Source organism: Cyrtonyx montezumae, unplaced genomic scaffold, assembly GCF_038088225.1.
Source record: "Cyrtonyx montezumae isolate F1298 unplaced genomic scaffold, pur_monq_1.0 scaffold_1, whole genome shotgun sequence".
Lineage (NCBI taxonomy): Eukaryota > Metazoa > Chordata > Aves > Galliformes > Odontophoridae > Cyrtonyx > Cyrtonyx montezumae.
The window spans coordinates 4966149-4985989 of NW_027071825.1; the positions used below are offsets into that span (position 1 = coordinate 4966149).

The window sequence follows — 19841 nt, forward strand, 5'->3', positions numbered from 1 at the left end:
AGTGTGCATTTGAAAGCGTGCTGCTCTGTGACGACCCAGCTGCCTGCAGTGAGGACAGAGGATTGTCACAAGTGTAACCTGTTAGAAATCACATCTTCAGATGTTCAGTTAGCAAGAAATCAAAAAAAAAATGATGACATAAAGAACAGAACTACTGCAGCGAGTAGCAGCTTGCATGCAGAAAGATTTCAAAAGCAGGTTTCATAGCTAGCTTTCCTTTTTCTCCCCACATTTTTTTGAATTTGTCTGAAGTCTACATGGCTTCAATTTAGGTTGGAAAAACCTGGGAGTGACTTGTCTAATCCAAATTGTTCCATTTCATTCCAAATTGATTTCGTTATCCTAGGACATTTATTTAAATAAAGTGGAATCAAAAGAGATCACAGTTCAGTTCTTGAAGCATTGCTTAGGTCTAAGTTTGGAATGAAAATTTTTGCTCTGAGGCCCAAAGTGCACAGTTATAATATTAGTTGTAAAGGAATATTTTTTTTCCTTGGTTATAAAGGACAAACTGAGCATAAAATGAAGAATGAAAGGCTGCCATGTCCATATATCACATAAGACAATTCTACCTGTCAATGGGAAATGTACATATTCAATTTAACTCTCTTACAAAGTAATTTTGTCCAGTTCTGGACTCCCTGGTACAAGAAAGATAGGGATCTCCTGGACAGAGCCCAGTGGAGGGCCACAAAGATGATAAAGGGTGTGGAGCATCTCCTTATGAAGAAAGGCTGAGCAACCTGGGTCTCTTTGGCCTTGAGAAAACAACACTCAAGAGGGGATCTGATTCATGTCTATAAATATCTAAGGAGTGTGAGGCAAAGGGATGAGGCCAGACTCTTTTCAACAGTGCAGTGCACGGTGATAGGATGAGGGGAAATAGCAAAACTGAAGCATAGGAAGTTCACACAAACGTGTAAGAACTTCTTCACAGTGCAGTGACAGAGCACTGGCACAGGCTGCACAGGGAGGCGGTGGAGTCTCCTTCTCTGGAGACATTCAAGACCTGCCTGGACACCTACCTATGCAACCTGGGCTAGGGAGCTGCTTTGGCAGGGAGGTTGGACTAGATGATCTCTGGTGCTCCCTTCCAACCCCTACAATTCTGTGATTCCGTAATTTACTTTTCCATGCTGAGATAGATCCAAAAGAACTTTGGGTCGAATTTCCCAAAATGTAAAAAATCTGAAACTTGATTATTCAGACAACACTAACCCAAGCAATTTTTATACATTTGAAACTATATTTGCCCCACTGCTAATACTCTAGGAGAGCCATCTGTAACTGTCTACCTCTTGCAGTTCAGACTGGAGTAGCTGCCTATCATTTTATTATAGAAGGCAATCAATCTGGTCATGCATTTGCCCCATCCCAAGTCACCTTCTTGTCCTGCACGTGTCTGGATATACTAAGCCTTAGTAATGGTCTTGCACCTATTTTGCCATATTGTTATGTTCTAAAATTCTGTCATCTCCCCTCTCAACTTTCTCCTCTCCAAAATAAGATGACTCAAGTCCTTTTCAACTTCCCTTGTAAGGCAACTGCTTCTTGTTCCATCAGGTGACCTTCTCTAGGTCTTCTTTTAATTTGCTGCATCCTTCTTGAGATAAGCACTGGTGGGTAGCAATGTAACAGAAGAAATCCTACTGGGGTGCCCGGCCAGCAAAGACTATAGTTCAAAAGATGAGGGAAAAAGGAAAATAAGGAGCCTAGCCTGACAATCTGGAAGTGGTCACTGGCATAGCAAAAAAGAGAGAAAATGGTACTGTATGCAAAGTATAGCTGTAATGGCTGGGCTTTACAGGCAGGGAAATGGGCTGGAATCCTGCTTTGGCGATTTAAGGAGTGTAATGCAACTGGAAAAATAACTGGGTAGGGGGCTACTGAACTCTGAACTGTTCATCTTGCACACTACTCTTTTCTTAAATCCTTTTTCCTTAACTCTTAAATATATTTTTTAAAAACTCACACAACTCTTATCTACGGAGGAATCTGCTTTGCGAGTGCTGCTGCTATTTCTGTTCATTGACTGTTTTATTTCGAAAAGAGCCTTGCTCCATTCAAACACCTTGCAGAAATACTCAGATTTTCCCAAACACAGTGTTTTTGAGAGGTTTGGGATACTCCTGGGAGCAGAGATGCTGCTGTAAATCCATGTAAGAAGTTATACATCAGATTATTTGGTATAGATAGACATGTTTTCCAGTTTCTCCTCTTGTAAGTTTGCCGCTTTCACTGACTGTCCCCCAAAACCTCATCTGTGTGCTGAAAAACATTCATATACTACATTAAAAAGGGATTTATCAGTCTAACATAATCTCTTTACTTCTTGCATTAAGGGACTGTTAATATAAGTAGCAGAGAAGAATGTTTATTTCATTGCACTCACCTCTACAGTCTTCAGTAGCAACTAGTATAGTGGTAGTAATCTACAGTCAGTTTAATCTACAGTTTCAGAATAAAACTCCATCTTACCTCAAACAGGTTTGTTACTCAGGACAACATCTGAAATTTACCTAGAAGAATTACACACAAATATGCAAGCCTCAAATCATCAAAACCAAACAAACCATTCAAAGTTTTTTAATTACCCAGAAGTTCGCCCTCCAAAATTCTTCCAACATTAACAATTGATCCACTTAATACAAAAAACAATTCCTTTAGGCAAAATGTTAGAGGAATGCATCTTTAATTTTTATTTTAACAGTATCATTGAAGATTATGATATGTATAGTTATGACCAATTATTATTCTGAATGGTGCTATCCTAGTTTCTAGGACACGTCTTCACGTCTTTGATATGCCACAGTATGCTTCCAATCCACATGCATAAAGTTGTCTAGTGAACCCTTTAAAAATTGTGTACTGTTTGTTTCAGCCGTACTGAGTTAAACAGCACTGAAATAAGGTATGAACTGTCAAAGGCACTCAAAATCCTGAAGCCTGATTTACACATCAGCAACCCATACCGTCTTCCCATCCTCCCTTGGTCTTCAGGACATCATTTAACTCATCCGTACTATTCAGAAGCAGGTTTTTGTTACAGCAAACTGATACACAAACAACACATTTATTATTATTGTCATGAACGAAGGCTACAGAGTGTACATGGCTTGGAGACCTCACTCTGAAAATCAAGGAGCCATCTAACTTCAGCAAGAAACCAGAAAACGAAGTTGCAATTCTTTCCTGCTTCCATCTGCTTAAGGGGGATGCAACTTACCTTGGCTTTAGAAAACCTCTTTAGAAACAAGGGTTTTACACTTCCAGGGAGCAGAACTGTGTGGCTGGTAGCTCTAACGTGATCATGAACTGAGCAGACATGAATCCCCTTCTTTTAGCTGTTGTGGCTGCTCAGTCACTGAGTGTCACCCTAGCCTCATAATAACCAACACTCTGCTCAATAACGAAAATAGTGCTGCCTGCCACTCAGCTTTTCTCCAGGCCATCTACTGTTTAGAACATACAGACTGATCACTGCTTGCTTCTTCTGGGCAAGAAGATGGCTGGCTAGGTTCACAAACCATCCCTGAATCCTGGCTGTCAGCTGCAGTACCTGAAAAAAGAAGTTAACAGGTTGGAGTTAAATGCAAACAAAACAAAAAAAACCCTTCCAAATCCGTATATTTCAATTTGCCTTTCACATATCAATCATACTTCAAGAGAGAAATTTTCAATGCAAAATAGCTTTCTGAAAATCCAGTTTGTTTTTCAGTGCCGTTAATTCATTAATGCTTAACATCAAGAGCTGCAGCTCTCCGAACAGATACTGTACTTCGCACAGCACTTGATGATTTCAGCTGTGCTTAAGGCTTGTTTCAAGATGGCAAATACAGAAGCTGCACTGGAACACTAGTATAGGACAGGCTCTTTTGCCCACTTACTACAGTGAATCTACACTGTGCCTTTCAAAAACTCCTGTTAATTTTAAAGGCCTTGACTGACTGACAAATGTAGTACTAATAGCCAGTACAGCCTGAAATTACACAACAGCCTATATGTCCTTTCGTAGGAAAAAAGACATGATGCAATCCCAATATATCCCCATGTAATAAATGTTACAGCTTTTCTATTTTTTTCAAGTATCTGGAAAACCAGAATCAAAGAGTTATTTGTTTCACTGTAGCTTTCATCTTCATCTGTATTTTGCTGGAAGGGTACTCTGCTTATGACCTCATGCAGAAACATCTCCTTCACTGGGTCACAATTGCAGACTCTTACATATCCTGGAGCAAAAATACTATGTAGTGGAATTAATCTGTACTTTCTCCCTGGTACTAAGAAAACTAGTTTGTTCTCTGAACAGCATAATCCATGATGCATTGTTTCCTATGGCTTTGTGCCTGGGTTGTAATTTCCCCAGTGAGTAATAACATTGAGGTCATCAGATGGCATTTTGCTCTCTAGGGGAGTGCTCTCATGACCTCTTTTCTCTATCCAGTTGCCTATTTTCATGATTGTTTGGCCTGTAAAGCTTTACTTAACCATACAGGTCTGTATTTCCTGTTTCCCTCATTCAGTGCCACTACTTCTCTCCAGGTTCCGTGCTTACCTGCTACTCCCAGTTCCTTCCCACACAGCCCAGAAGAGCTACAAGTTTTCTGCCACTGAAAATATCCCCCAATTTCTTGTCTCCACTAAACCACGAAACTCCCTAACCCTCACATACACTTCCTCCTTTGCCTACCAGCTCTCAGCTTCATCTCTTCCTCTCAAACTCAGCCCGTATCATTTCACCTCCATCAGCCCAGGATCACTACACACTGCACTGAAGTTCTGACCGATGACTTTCTTGGTATCCTAGAATATCTTCACATTTAAATGATGTCTATACACCCTTGATGCTTCCATATTCACATTCTTCACTGCTTCTCTTGCTTACTTTTCCTTGGCTTTCCAGCAGACACGAAGCAAACTACTTGAGAGATACGTGCCCACTGCTGTGCTGACTGGCAGGCATTGGTTGTTGGCCAAGGTACACACACGTCAGTCAGGAACTGAGTGCAAGCTGACTGCTAGCCAAACACCACATCACGTCATGGCTGCACACAAACTGTTTTGTGGGAGGCATACGCTTCCCTTGCAGATCTATATTGTGTAGGCCTGTAATCACAGCAGGTATGTTTGGCTGAAAATAAATGATGACTTGAAAAGTTATGAGGATACTGGTATTAACAAAAATGAGTCTGCAAAAAACTTATTTTGTGAGAAACGAGGTCCAAACCCCCTTGACTTATATTTTATCCCATGTAATCGCTATCAACACCATTTTAATTCAAATGAGAAAATTAGTCTCCTTTCCCTCCCTTTTGTAGAATATATTTAATCTTTCACTGGTTGATGATTATAGTCTGTGTGGTAAACAATCAGATCTACGAGTTCTTCTCATGTTCAAGAAGAGAAATAAAGTTGTACTTACCTGCATTTTCAAAAAGAACTTATTAAATAAGCCTGGCTACTGACTCATCCAGTGCTAGTGGTAAATTCTCTGAGCAGCTCTACCCTCTTGTGGTCACAACTAGCTGCAGCCAAATGAACAGCTTACAGATATAATCACAACTATGTCCAAGGGTAAGCACTAGACATGAAAGAGACCCAAAAGAGAAATTCACCTATGCCAGAAATGTAACCCTGTGAGATTCAGTCTAACCAATTTGAGATCTTTAAGATTCAGTTGTGCTAAGTGAGCTGTACAAGCTGCCAGCCTGTCCTGGGCCTTAAGAATCTCAGCCTTGGCTCCATCATAGGGATCTGGGAAACCTTGAAAACTGAAGCTAGAATCAAGGTTTCTTGGGGTGTCCATCTCAGCAGTTAGGTACTGAAACTACATTAAAACTGGATCTTCGAAGGTTCATCTAATAATTCCTTACCCTGTGCTCCCTTGGCTGCTTCAGAAAACACATTCAGCGATAGGGGAGATGGAATGTAATGAACCCCTGGCAGAAAACTTGGTGGGATGATCTGAGGCAGAGGAGCGTAGTATGCCTGATGGAAATCTCCACCTCCATCTGGAATCTGTGGAAACACATGGAGCAAAGGATATTCATTTAGAGACTCTCTCCAGGATACATCCGCAGTATCAAAGGATTTCTGTTTCAATCTTCACCTATGGAATTTCCATTTTTGAGGGGGTCAGTTTTGTGGCCACATGCTGTCACATGCAAAGCCCACACATACTAGAATAAGCAAATTAGAGGTAACTAAAATTCAAATGCAGAACAGGATAGAACAGAGGAAGAGATTTTCAAGGATCATCTACTACAAGCAAAACCATCAGTATTCCCAGAATTAACTAAAAAACCACAAGGTGCTACTTACTGACAAAGAAGCTGCATTCCCTGGTCCACAGTTGCTTGGAATGGGTCGGAAACCCTTCTGAAGTGATATCCCTGGAGGCGATGGTGCTCCCTTACAGCCTGGCTGATCAATGGCAAATCCCATGGGAAAGGGGTGGTAAGGATACATCCCAGAACAGCCAGGATACACTCTTGCAGGGTCTCTCTCCATGTATTCTGAGTTGACCATGTATTCTGGAGGAAAAGCAGAGCGAGCTAGAAAACAATAAGAACAAATAAAGTCATCACTGTTATTCTGTGCTGCTCAGCAGAAGTAGTTGCAGTACTAAATCCTACTCTTAGCCTGCAGAACCTGGCCCTGCAATTTCATGTTTAGCTCCCCATGAGTTAGTGATGTTTTCTTAAGGAGCAAAGGAGAGTAAAACAGATAATACAACGCTGCAGAATGATCTGCATTCCCTTCTGCCTTGCACACTGTAAAGCTGGTCCTAATACAGCACTGGCTGCACAATCTCCTCTCAGAACACCTACAACAGACAAAGAAAACAACCTTCCTTAAGAATTTTAACTTGCAAAACTTAGAACAAAAATATACACACATAACAGAGTTCTAATTTTCCTTCTTGTCTACCTAGACTCGTGTCAGTAGAGAAGTGGTACAAGTTGCTTCTAGATCTTATCTGCTTCTAGAACACTATTACATTGTCCATCCTCAAGCCTCTTGAAGCTAAAATATGATGAAGGACTGACAGGCATGTGTACAGCCAGCACCATCTACATGCATTATGTCCTTAGGAAACCAAGCAAAAAAAGATAAAAGAACAGCTATTAGCAGATTAGGTGGGATCCAGACATGTCCAAATGACTCTTTCCTCTGGGCTTCTCAGACCAGGTATTCTTTGCCCTGCAGACTGCCAGCTTTCCCGAGGCCCACACTAATGACTACTGCAGTCAGTTCGGATTTCTGTAAAATTACCATAGTCAGTAGTATGAGTTTACTACAATAAATAGTAATAAACTAGACAAGTAACATGAAAGGCTCTATTAAAGAAAGGAATTTAAGTGACATATCATACAACTTTTCCACCTGCAAAATTTATGTTCTGCTTGTAAAGCCAAAACGCAGCCTCGCACCCAGTGATGTGAGCCAAGCTCAGAATTGCTGCTAAGGCCAAAAGGTCTCCTTCTTTTGCAGTGCTGTCATAAAAATGTTTGCTTTAGACGATTGCAGCAATGGTTCACTCATTTACTTGCCATCCCTGGGTTATTTTTTGGCATTTTTCTTTTTCTTTCTGGAGGTTTGTGCGCAAACACCTGTACGTACACGCGTCCTAATTCCCCTCTAGAGAAGGGCCGCTTGCTGGGGCTTCAACCTTGCAACAGGAAGAGCTCCGTGAACCACGCTGCAAACCCTGCCTAAGGAAGAGCAAAAGCAAGGCTGCACGCTCACTGTGCAAGCTGAGGGAAGAACGGGGGAGATGGGAACCCGTTCCTGGTGAGCCTTACCGTAGTCCCAGAAGGGAGGGCCGGCAGGAGGCGGCGGCACTGCCCAGCGCGCCCTGCCTTTGTCCCTGCCGCCGCAGGGCCGGCCGCCCTTCGCCCCCACGTGGCCGCTCTGCTCGGACGCGCCGGCCACGAGGTCTTCCTCGGGGGGAGCGGGGCCCGCAGCCGCCCTGACTGGGGCATCGGGCACCAGCTGCCTCAGCGCCTTCTGGGCTGCCATGATCTTCTGGCGCTCGGCGATGAGGGAGCACTTGTCGCACAGGCAGAGCTTCCAGCGGCAGTGGCCGGCGTGGCCCTTCACCGGCACCACGAAGCCATGGTTGCGGCAGCGGGAGCATTTCGGGGTCCGCATTGCCGCCTTCTCTGCCGCTGCTGCAGCCTCCCTGGCTTCCATGTCCAGCAGCCCGCTAACCACTGGGGCACACCCAGCGTCCCCCCCGCAGGGCTCTTATATTGGACACGTGCGTCTTCCCTCCGAATGTAGCAAGCGGGACAGGAGTGGCAGGAGAGCCCAGGGAGGGGGTGGGGAGAAGAGCCCGGTTCCACGTGCCCCACTTTCCTGGGTCAGCAGCTTCCCCACTGCCCGCATCCCCCTGCCCCTCGGGTGAGGCTGCAGGCGGGGCTGGGCTGCGGGAGGTGCAGGTGGAGTGGGTTATAGTACACACTGGAACTGGTGGCCTGGCAAGGCGAAAAAGACAGCATCCCTCCCACCCTGAGTGACAGTTTTCCCTAAACAGCCACGCTCGCTTTTCATACTTCGAGAGATTTCGGTTCTGTTTTGTTTCCAATTTGCGGTACACTTCTCATGATGAGGAGTGTCATCTTCAGAAGAAGAAAAACCCCACAAACGTTTCATCGTTGTTCTTCAAAACAGAGTACAGAGATGAAGGCAGAAAGCGTATGCCATTTTAAAGATCTGTCTCCTTTTTCTCAGAAATCATTATTCTCTGAAACCAAAACAAGCTTACAGTTGGACATGCAGCAGTGCTCCAGTTCAAGCACTGCTTAGAAAATGCTTGTTGTTTGTTTCTGCTGGTAGCTACAAAGCTGTGGTTTACAACATGGTAGCCCCTTTCCAGGAGAAAACTGTCCCCTTTGCATACACGCCCAAGAGTTAATTGTTTTAAAATCTGACATAGCAACAGTACTTCACTACATTAAAGAGAATGCCATGAAATTATATCACTAAGTAGTTGTGAGGAGGTTTTTTTATATCAGTTTAAAGAGAACCAAGTAGCGTCTATTTACTGCTATGAAACAATTCTAACAGTAACGCAGTATGTTTCACAGCAGCCTACAGACGACCTTCTCACAGGGCAGGCTGCAAGACTTCAGTGCAGCCCTTCATGTCTGGGAGGGTCAGTCCCAGGCTAGCAGCACTGTTAAGACATTTGGCAACAGTCTGTTTTGCTGTAGGAGTGAGCAGCCAACTGCTGTTCACCTACGTCCCGGCTTCCCACTTTGCAAAAGATCCCATTAGGATTGGGCAACGGAGTCCCCCAGGCTTCCAGTAGGGTTTAGGCTCTTGAGGATATTTTTGCAGCCTGCAGTGGCAGCATACAAAGTTAGACTTGCTCTTGAAACAATTCAAATGCAAATCCTCAAATGCACGCGCTATTTATTCCCTAGCTCACCAAGCACAGCAGCAGTCCCTGCCTGCAGATTTTGCAGGCTGTGAGTCTTTCTGTGATGGGCTCTGCAACCTGTGCCTGGAGACACTGCGGGAGCAGAGCCAAGCCTGCCCCACTCACACCGCGTGGAGGAGAGACCACTGAGGTACTGCAGACAGTGGGTGTTGGGCTGCATGTACACCAGCAGTTCCTTTTGCAAATAGGTTCATAGGTTCATAAGGTTGGAAAGGACCTACAAGATCATCTAGTCCAACCATCCAATGCAAAGCATGCATGTAATTTAAATGCACAGTGTCCTTTCTTCAGCTGCAGACTTGTTTCTCTGGAAGACTACTGCAGCACTGTCTGCAAAGCCAACTTCATGCGCATAGGCCTGTGTGCAATTTGGCTAAATATCTTTGAAGGTTTGACCTGAATATGTTACTGTTTGTTCCTAGATCAGAAAAGCACTTGGTTAGTATGTCTACAGTGTAGTCTGTTTCTAAATGCAGTCTTGAAGTGCTGCTTGCTCATGCAAGGCAGTGAGTGGAGGAGAAAAGTTGGCTATATACATCTTCCACAGCAATTTTCTATTCTGTATAACTTAATATTTACACCAGTGTACTTCAGTTCTTCTGTCTAGAGCAAGGTGTATCATCCACAGGTTGGTAAAAGCAACTGTGGTAATAAACCATGTCTTGAAAAGCCATGTGGAGTTTTCTTTTTTTTTTTCTTTAGCAATTTTCACCAAAGGATTCAGGGTGTATTACACTTTCCATATACTTTCTTTCAAAACAACTTGTTGTCCTTTTTATAGAAAAGCTAATATTTTATTTTGCTTGTGAGGTGACTATGTATTTCTGTAGAGTTCAAAGAATGGTGCTATTCCAATATTGTGCTGTGATTATGTATACATTTGAGTTAGCTTATCACACACCATTGGCAAGACTACCACGCAGAGAAGACAGAACAACTTCAAAATCTTCAGAAGTCTTTGGAATGAGATATAGAATTGCACAAGCATGAAGCTTCAAGTCTATCGTAATTTTCTCCCTTATTCTTATTTGAAAGAAAATGAGGCATAATTCCCTACAGCTTACTCTGTTTACTGCGGCATTTTATGTAACATATGGTGAGACTGCAACATAAAGTGCATACAGAATTCTGTATTAAAATAAAAGCATTTATAAGAACTATTATCCTGCCAAAATGAAAGGAAAACAGCCTCCTGGTTTCATGTTATTGAAATCAGTATCAATAAACGTCTCTACTTTCCAACTTCTGAATCATATAAAGTATGTGGCTTTGGTATGCAGGTTGTTTTGTATGTGAAACAGTGAAGAAAAACAGCAATTTAGCTAAAAGAGAGAACAAATGAAGAGACTGTCTGTAAGCTCCACAGCAGAAACTCTGTTTTAGCTCTTTTTTCTGCTTCTCAGACTTCCCAGCTAACATTTTTTGCAGTATATTTTTTTTTGGCAAGGAAATTGTTCTACTAAGATCTGACATTTCACAGAGGAATAGCAACTTAATCAAGAAATTTCTTCAGTACGGATCTCCATTAGCAAATATTTACAGTCTTACTCAAAATAAATGCTTTCTTATGGATAGAAATCAAGAATATCTTTTGAATTTCGAAGACATCGTAGATGAAGATAAAACCCTCTCTTCAAAAATTATCTTAGTGCTTTGGAAGCATCCATTCAGTAACGTCATAGCATAAAAAGTGGTATAGCAGTAATGCCATCAGGTCTTCTAGCATTATAACTTTTCACTCCCATGTTTGTGGCTACCAGATGTGATATACACAACAGGACATTTCCCTGCAATTGCCACGGAGAGCAAGCCAGGCTTTAGAAGCTCCCTTCCCCAGCACACCCAGCTCCCTTCTGCTTTCCCTTCTTAACAAATGCCTTGACTGCCTACTGATGGGTAACTGATTTCCTGGCATTATTCATTGTTGGGTTTACAGGCAAGACCACTGTCACTGCTGCACTGGCTGATGAGTTAATTTCCTGGACACCTCAATCCAGGTCTGTCCCAGAGATTGGGGAGAATTCTTCTCACTATGGCCAAGAAACATTACTGCTTCCTTCCCTGGAGTGTTGATGGGGAAAATGGTGTTTTCATCTTCATTTCACATATCCTTGGTCTGCTAGTTCATTTAAATATAGTTTATTTAAGTATAGCTCCACGCTATACTGCATTCATGTATGTCTCTTCTATCCAACCAAGTGATTAGGAAGCCAGACTTCCTTCCCCTTCTGTCCGGACTAGGAAACTGCAGTGTCTTCCTCTAAACATCACATGTGAAATCTTTTCCCTCTCACACACATTCAGAAGCCTTCAGGGATTGTTCTGGATTATGTTATGCATTCTTTTTTATTCCCATTCTCTTCTCTTCCCACTTTTCTTTTGCATCAGTTGTGTCCTACTTTCCTTTCCTAAGGAAAGAAAAATCCCTTTCACACTTTATCCTCATCATATCTATCAGCTTACATTCATTTGTGAGGATGTGGGCTCACCTTCACCTGGGCCAGAATATAATTTTACTACATAGCTTTGCTAATGCACGTCTGTGCTTTCTTCTGTAGTCATCCTCTTCTTTAGAAACTCCTTATAACAATCATCAAAGCCTTTAACACGTCCTCTGACTGACCTTGGTTACAAAGTCACCCTTTCACTGCTGAGTTGACAGCAGAGCATATCCATCACTGCTATCTGTCACAGAATTGCAAGGTTCTGCTGACATGCCCACGAGGTTGTCTAATCCTGCCCAAAGCAAGCTCAGATGACAATGAATAAAGTTCTCGAAGTTGCTTCTGTAGGCTAAAACTTCCACCTTTCTAATCACTGTCCGGTAATATATACATTTCTACAAAACATGAAGAAAAGTGCACTAAACTAAAAGTTCAATACAATTAGGTCACCTTGAGTGCTGAAATGTTTACAATGCATTTGGGTTGTTTTAAACTTGTTTCCAGTTAATTTCTCTAACTTCGTATAAACAGATTCAACTTTTCTTTCAGGGTGTATGGGAACTGCTGAATCACGGCCTGAACCACCGATTGGTCACCTGAGGTGAGCACAGAGTCAGCCATGGGGCCACAGGTGGAGGTGATGTACCTGTGTGATTGGAAGGGGTGGAGCCTGAATCCACCTCTCCCAAACCCCATTTAAGGGCTGACCACCACCAGGGAAGGGTCTCTTCTTGGAGATCCCTCTCACGTGGAGTCCTCTGCAAGCCTTGATATCCTGAAGGTGAGCCATCCTCTCTTTTGTATTATTTGTATCCTATCTCTATATAGAACTGTTCAAAATATACCATCATCTATACTATTTCTTTGTGAAGTACCATCTTTGGGAGTTATTTACCCCACACAGGGTCAATTCCTTCACTTCAAAATGGTGTCTTCAGTAATTCAAGCACCATTCAAAATGTCCACTCAGGTGGGTATTTTGGTTGGTTTTATACAGGTTTTAGATGGAACATAATTACATGTTGATTTTTAGCTGCTGTATCAAAAAGGTGAAACTCCATGCTAGAACCAGAGAAAATTGTATGGTGTCCATGCACTTTAAAATCATAAGAGTTATTTTAGAATGTAACAAGAAAGTTCTTCAGTACAAACTATACAGACTTTATTTGTCCACCTGCAGCTTGTTTATTATTCCTAAAGAGAAAAGCAATAATTATGATACTGAGAAGTCTGTGATCTGGTTCATTTATGAGTACAAAATGACAAGGTGGATCAGAAGAGAAATTGACCCCATGCGAGGAAACAAAACACATAATAATTCTTATCCTTCGTTAATGTAACTCCCATATAAACAGGCAATAAAAAGTATTAAGGGGAAAAGAATGAGACAGTCATAAACAAACACACACAGATGCTTTCTGCAAATAAATGAAGTGTCTATAAATCCTTGTGTACAAAATGTAGGTCTGTGCTAAAAACTAGTGGAAGATGGTCAGCCAGTCTGGACTGTATAAGGATGACTGCATTATGAAGCCTGATTGCTTCCTTACATTACTCTGCCTGAGAATCTTATTATCCCTCCAGAAGAAATCTTTTGTTTCTTTACAAGGTCACCTTTGTAGATGTTAATAATAAAAAAAGAGAAACTGAAAACCCAAAGAACTGTCCACTCTGTTAGTGCCATGAGAGCCGCAGGGATGCCTTAGTTGCAACATCATTTTACTTCAGTATGCTCTCAGATTTAGCAAATTCTAGCCTGGATACCACCAGGCTTGTCAATCAGTCGTCTGCCCGGAGAAATAAACACATTTTTAATCCAGAGTCCTGTTCTCCTTCCCCTCAGCTATAGTTCTTGTCATGTTCTCTTAGACCCGATTAACAAAATCACATCTGAATTCCCCCAAACTGCAAAAAAATGATTTTATGCAGAAACAGCCATGCTCACTACAGGAAGTAGGTGGCCTGCTTAGAGTCATCTTTGCTTAGCACCTATTTTGAACAAAATTGTTGTATTACCTTGTCAGCAAGCCTGAAGCAATGCTAATAGACAGATAAATCAGGAGACAGCTGAAAGACTGCTACAGACATTAAATGTGGGCAGGATTCCATTTGTAATTGTCAGCACTGGTATATATCCCACATTTTCTAACTACATTTTTCCACCAAACATCTGAATTAGATTTCAGCATATGTGAATTATCTTAAGCAATGCAAAAGAAATAAAAAGAGCTGCTTGCCATAATTTCTTCCTTGTCAGCCTGGACTCTTCACAGATACTTCAATAGAGTGGCTGAAAATCAAATGACCAAGTAGCAGTTACTTACCAACATAACATGAGGATTATCATCAAAATGTTTATTTTATGGAGAGAGTAGGTAAGAATTTTGTCTAGTCTCTGGCATCATACCAATAGCACTTTTGTGTAATTCTGGGGAATGACAGAGTCCCAATGAGGTGATTTTTGCCTGCTCCTTAACCCTATTTGTCAGAAGCAAACTGTAGATTTTTGTGGGGGAGAAAAAACAGGCAGTAGCACTGATGGCTTTGCATTAGCTGATTCCAGCCAGGTACACTGAAGGATGCTGTTCAGAAGCTTCTTTCTCTTCTGTGCTACTTCCACAAAGTTATCCCACAGACAGTGACAACACAATCTTGTCAATTTAGTCAAACCTTCTGGGTTGCATATATATATATATAATAATAATTGCAGAAGTCACCTCCAGTTAAAATCTAATTCAAATACAAACATAAAAACACAAGTTGAAATAATGTCTCTGCCTGTCTCCAAATCGAGTAAGGCTCTTCGCCCCTGACAGATTCACTTTCCTGCTATGTTTGGAAAGCTTATGTATTTCTTTCTTACCAACATGAGACACATTGATGAGCTACCTCAACCAGCTCCTGAAACTTCAAAGTCCACAAACACAGCATGAAAAGTGGAAATGAAAATAAATCTGATGCATTGAGAAGGCATGTCCTTAATGCAGCAAATTTAAAAGTGAGAGACATTCAGCAGTGAACCTGCAGCAGATTTTATGGACAAAGATGTAAAAATAGTGGACCAGCAACTGCCCACTAGCAGCTTTGGCAGATAAAGTGACAGGAGGAAGCTGATCTGAAGCCATAATAAAGTACTTCTCCCATGAAAGGAAAAGAGAAAATACAAAGGCATATTTTATTTCATTTTTTGGAATAATAAAATAAATCTCTTGCATTACAGTTGGTTTGCAAGGTAAGTTCTTACCTTGCAAAAAAATAATGGAATCAGGCCATAAGTTGTTAGCAGTATTTTCTTAGGATCTAAAACAGAACTGATTTTAAGTCAGGAAAGTTTAGTTTGATCAACTCCAGAAAACAAACAGATAAAGACACCAAATCATCTCTTGGTTTCCCTGAAGCTGTGGGACCTGTCACAAAAGGTTGCCTTTTGCTACAGGATTTGCTGTTGGAGAGCTTGACCTACACAGCAGTGGCTCCTCCAGGCTGTCCCTTGTGTAGCTTTTCCATGGCAGCAGGCTGCTTCTCTGGGCAACTGCTCTGCACTGAGATCCAGCTCTTCCAAAGCAGCACACACAGGGCAGCCACGGCAGCCATCAGCACTGTCTGGATCACAAAAGCTGCAGGAAGCAGTGAAGGGGAAGCAGAATGCCCAGCAGCAGACCATACAGCCTTTATCTATCCAGTACAAAGACATAACAGAGCTGTCTGAAACCTTTCAGATGTATGCATGTCGTCTTTTGTGACTTTGCATCCATGTGAAATAAAAGGAAGACAGCAGTGATAGGAAATCATTGCTACCTGCTGGGTGGTAGTAAACAATGATTTCTGTCAATGATCCCTCAACAACATCAGCTCTCAGTCTTTCTATACACATATCTTCTTCCATGTAGGAGCAAATGCATTTTTATTTAAGATAAAATATTTGAGGTGGTATCAGAATTTAAACTGACTCAGTCAAGGTCTCCTTCGGGCTCCCTCTGCCTCCACCACCACGCACAAAGTAGACTGAGTCCACAGATTTGGCACCTTCCTCCATTCACACAAATGTGAACTTGCCCACAACAGTTCTCTTAAAGTTGATTGAAGCCTCCAGTCTCTTAATTTTCTCCTATTTTCTGTGGATGCTTAATCTGAAACAAAGAAATATAATATTTTTTGGTGTGTTCTTAAAGGTTAAGGTATTAATGATAGTTACTCTTATTTGCATTCAGCAGAAATATTTGCAGAATATTTACTGGAAGACATCCAAAGGCTTCCTTGCTCTTTAATAGCTAAACTACACATAAAATAAACCTACTATTTGCAGATTGTATTTTAAATTATTAACCAGGGAGAGAAGGGTAGGTATTACACGCACTAATTAGATGTTCTATCTCTCTAAAAATGCACAGCTTTTTAAAAATACAAATTAAATTTTTTTGTCAGTAACAGAATAAAGGAACATCATAACTCACAGAATATTCATATATATTCTTTACTCAGATGAATCCCAGGCACTACATCTCAAACCCCTTCTCCCAAGAGTTATTTATGGAGTGTTACAGTTTTTAAAATAGACAAAAAGCAAACCAAAATGTAATTTTCTGTAGAAAATCTTACCTATAAGACTTTCCATTAGGGCAAAGAAAAATTGAGTTTATACTGCATATTTGTTTTGAGGTAGTAAATTATGATAGAAATATTTATGGGTGGTTATATAGGGCCAATAATTAGATAAAAATTCTCCCCAGATCATATATTTTAGACTTGATATGCTACATTTTCATGATAGTGAGCTATTCAACAGCCTTGCCATTCAAAATGATCAAATGGAAAATATTGAACTGACAGTAACTGGATAATAAGTTCGGGGAGAAGTGGCTATTTTTTAAGAAGCTGAACAATGTTTATTCTGTCAGTAAGACAAACTTCCCTATTTTTCTAGTAGTCCTCCTTTCTACCTGTCCTAGCACTCAACCATAGGGAGTGAAAATGGGTATTTGATGTGCATGAGATACCAGGAATTCTTTACCTAATGATATTAAAATCTTCACGTATCTACTAGCAATACCAAAACCTAGTGCATTTCAGGATTGTTGCCTTCACAGCCGCTGAAACCATGTTCAACTAATACATCTCTTCCTTGTTCTAGGTGGTTTTCAGGTGCTGGTCCTCCTGATACTCGTTTCTCATACATACATTGTGTGCTGTGTAATTTCATTCCGTTTCTGTTATTCAGGTGCCAGTGTATGCAGTTATTTCCTGTAGAAGTCTTCAGCCCTCTTCTGTTCCATCAGTTCCTCTGTGTTTGTTCTCAATGTCATTTCATTAGCATACTCTTTTTGTGTCACAGTCATTGAAAATATTAAATAAGACAGATTTCAATACTCATCCTTGAAGATTTACAATTACTTTCTCCCTCCAGACAGCAGTTCTTTTAGCACAATTAGAATTGTATCCTATTTAGCATTTTCTTCATCACTTACTTAAAGATGTCTGGTAGATATCCATGGTGTTTTCTACTAATTAAAACAGTGGTTTTAATCAACAGAAATACACTCACTCAACCTGCTTTACCTTGCTAAAACTAGGTTTCATTTTGTCCCAATTTCCATTTATGTCTTATATTATTTTTCTTTAAAATACATTATAGAGCCTTAAATATCATCAATGTCACTCTTGGATTCTCTGGTTATCCTTTTGTCCCACTTCTGAAACATAGACCACAAGCTTACTATTCAGCTGTGATATGCTACCAGTTGGCATCTTTATTAACAGTCCTTGCTATATGCAATTTCATGTGCCAGTTCTTTCAGAATCCAGGGATGGAGATTATCCTATCCCTCCAATTTCAGAGCTTTAAGCTCCTTGAGTTTTTCTTCTACTGCAGATATGATTATTTCCATTTCTAAATTCTCATTCCATATACGTACGGCATTTCTATTTTTTGGATAGTTTTATCTTTAATTGTGAACTTCCTGGTAAAGGAATTCTTATTAGGAATTAATATAATAATAAATGTCCTTGGATAAAACACAGTTAATGATTAATCTTTGTCACAGTAAATTAAAAAAAAAAAGACATTACCTGGGGGTTGGTAGTAATTTTTACAGCAAATTCCATATATAAACTTCACAGTGAAAGAAATAGTTACACAACCATGTATGTAATAGTGCTGTGACAGTGTTTCTACTATAAGATCGTGCACTTAGTTTACATCTCCAGACAGCTGTATGTGGAAACTGAAAGTGACAAAATTGAACAGAAAACAACAAATTAAGGAGTCAAGTGTGCTACCAGGAAGCTCCACTGTGTTCCCCTGATCTGTACAGGACAGTTCTGTCTGGGAATTAAAAAACTTCACAGATTGGAGTTTAGGATTGTGTGTGACTTGTCTTGGGCTAAAACTATATCCTTCCCAGGGCATTATGAGTTCCTGTGGGCTGTTTCAGATATGGTTAGAACAAGATTGTGGGAGTGTGATAGGGTAAGGCTCGTAAGAGTCATTGGGCTAGGATTATGACTTAGGACAGTATAATTTATAGCAGTTTGTTGTAACAAATTGACAACTGAAAACAGTCTGTTGCTTTTACATTTGCCATTACTTATATACCCTAATTCATACACATGTATATACGTATCCTAATTCACTATCTTTTGCATCTCATCACTCGGAACTGTGCAACAACGCAAGCATTTTAGCAATTCATGGAAAAATGAACTTGTTGCTGGGAACTAACTTCCCTCTAAATCATGTAATCTTCTGTCAAAACACAGCAGCCATCAGTGCAGTGTTAAATGGCAGTCTTGGCCTAAATTACACATGCAATTTGGACAGTCTTTAACCTACCAGAAGAAGGGATGAGCTTTTTCTAATGAAAGTGGAAAGTTTGGGTATGCATCTCTTTCAATAAAGTCAACTGGAATAAAAAATAATTAAAGCCAAAATCTGGCCTTGTTTGTGATGTATTTAGGCTGACATAATGCAGAAGAATCTACTCTTTTTATGAGTGGGAAAAAAAAGCTCTGCTTAATGTAATGAAATTACACTAAATGGGTATTAGTGTAATCAACAGCAAAGAAAAACTCAGGGAAGAAATGTACCAGTGTGTTTTTATCAGCAGGGCAGAATCTGGATCACAGATGTTCATGTTCAGGCAGATGGTGCGTATACATAACAGATATACAGGACAGATATGCAGGCATTTACAGTGATCATTCAAAATATGATTGCAATTCTCAGGAGAGAAGAAAAAAAGGGTTTCAGTGTACACCCAGATATTTTTTTTCCCTGACTTTGGTGCTCCACAATATCTTTTCAGCACTTCTAATAACTAGACTGTAAAGACAAGAACTGTCCTGAAATGTGACATTTTCTGACAGATAGGCCTCTTTTTATGTAAACACGGAAACTGGGGCATACATTAGCTAGAAATTTTAGACTAAAGTGTTGAAAAGGAAACCACAAGTGCTGCTGATTTCTCCTCGAATTCAGCCCAGTTTCAGTCACTCTCAACTTCTGCCCCAGATCACCAGGACCATGCACAGCTCCAGCTTTTCACATCATTGCTTTTGTGTCTTTACAGTGGAAGACTGGATGAAACAAACAAACAAAAAAAAGTTATTTCTTTTTGAAGAAGACGGCACCGTATCAGCAGGAAGTGCCATCATCTGACTGCACTGCAGCACGGCAGTCATTTTGCTGTGCAAAATGATGGTGATGAGAGTGCACTCCCCTAGCCCCTATTGCCCTCAGCTGAGCCTCACTCTGGGGCTGCTGCATGCCTGGGGACAGCATGATGGGGATTTTCATGGCTGCTCTTGTGGTCTCGTGCAGGTTGAGGTTACTTAGGGGTCTCTGCATGCCTGCCTACCTGCACAGTTACCTCCCCAGTGCCACAGTGGAAGGGCTGAGGCGGGAAAAAGAAAATGGCGTCCTGGGAGGAGAATGGCGCCCAGCCCTGCTGCGC

The 19841-nt window shown here is 41.0% G+C and overlaps 1 protein-coding gene across 1 annotated transcript; it reads right to left on the reverse strand.

Annotated features, from left to right (window-relative positions):
• Nucleotides 1-3452: 3452 nt before the first annotated feature.
• On the reverse strand, nt 3453-8196 carry DMRTB1 (DMRT like family B with proline rich C-terminal 1). Its single transcript, XM_065746146.1, has 4 exons — nt 7806-8196; nt 6322-6554; nt 5874-6018; nt 3453-3559 (listed from the first exon to the last, which is right to left on the reverse strand). The coding sequence occupies exons 1-4, from the start codon at nt 8194-8196 to the stop codon at nt 3453-3455; spliced, it is 876 nt and encodes a 291-aa protein (XP_065602218.1).
• Nucleotides 8197-19841: the final 11645 nt, after the last annotated feature.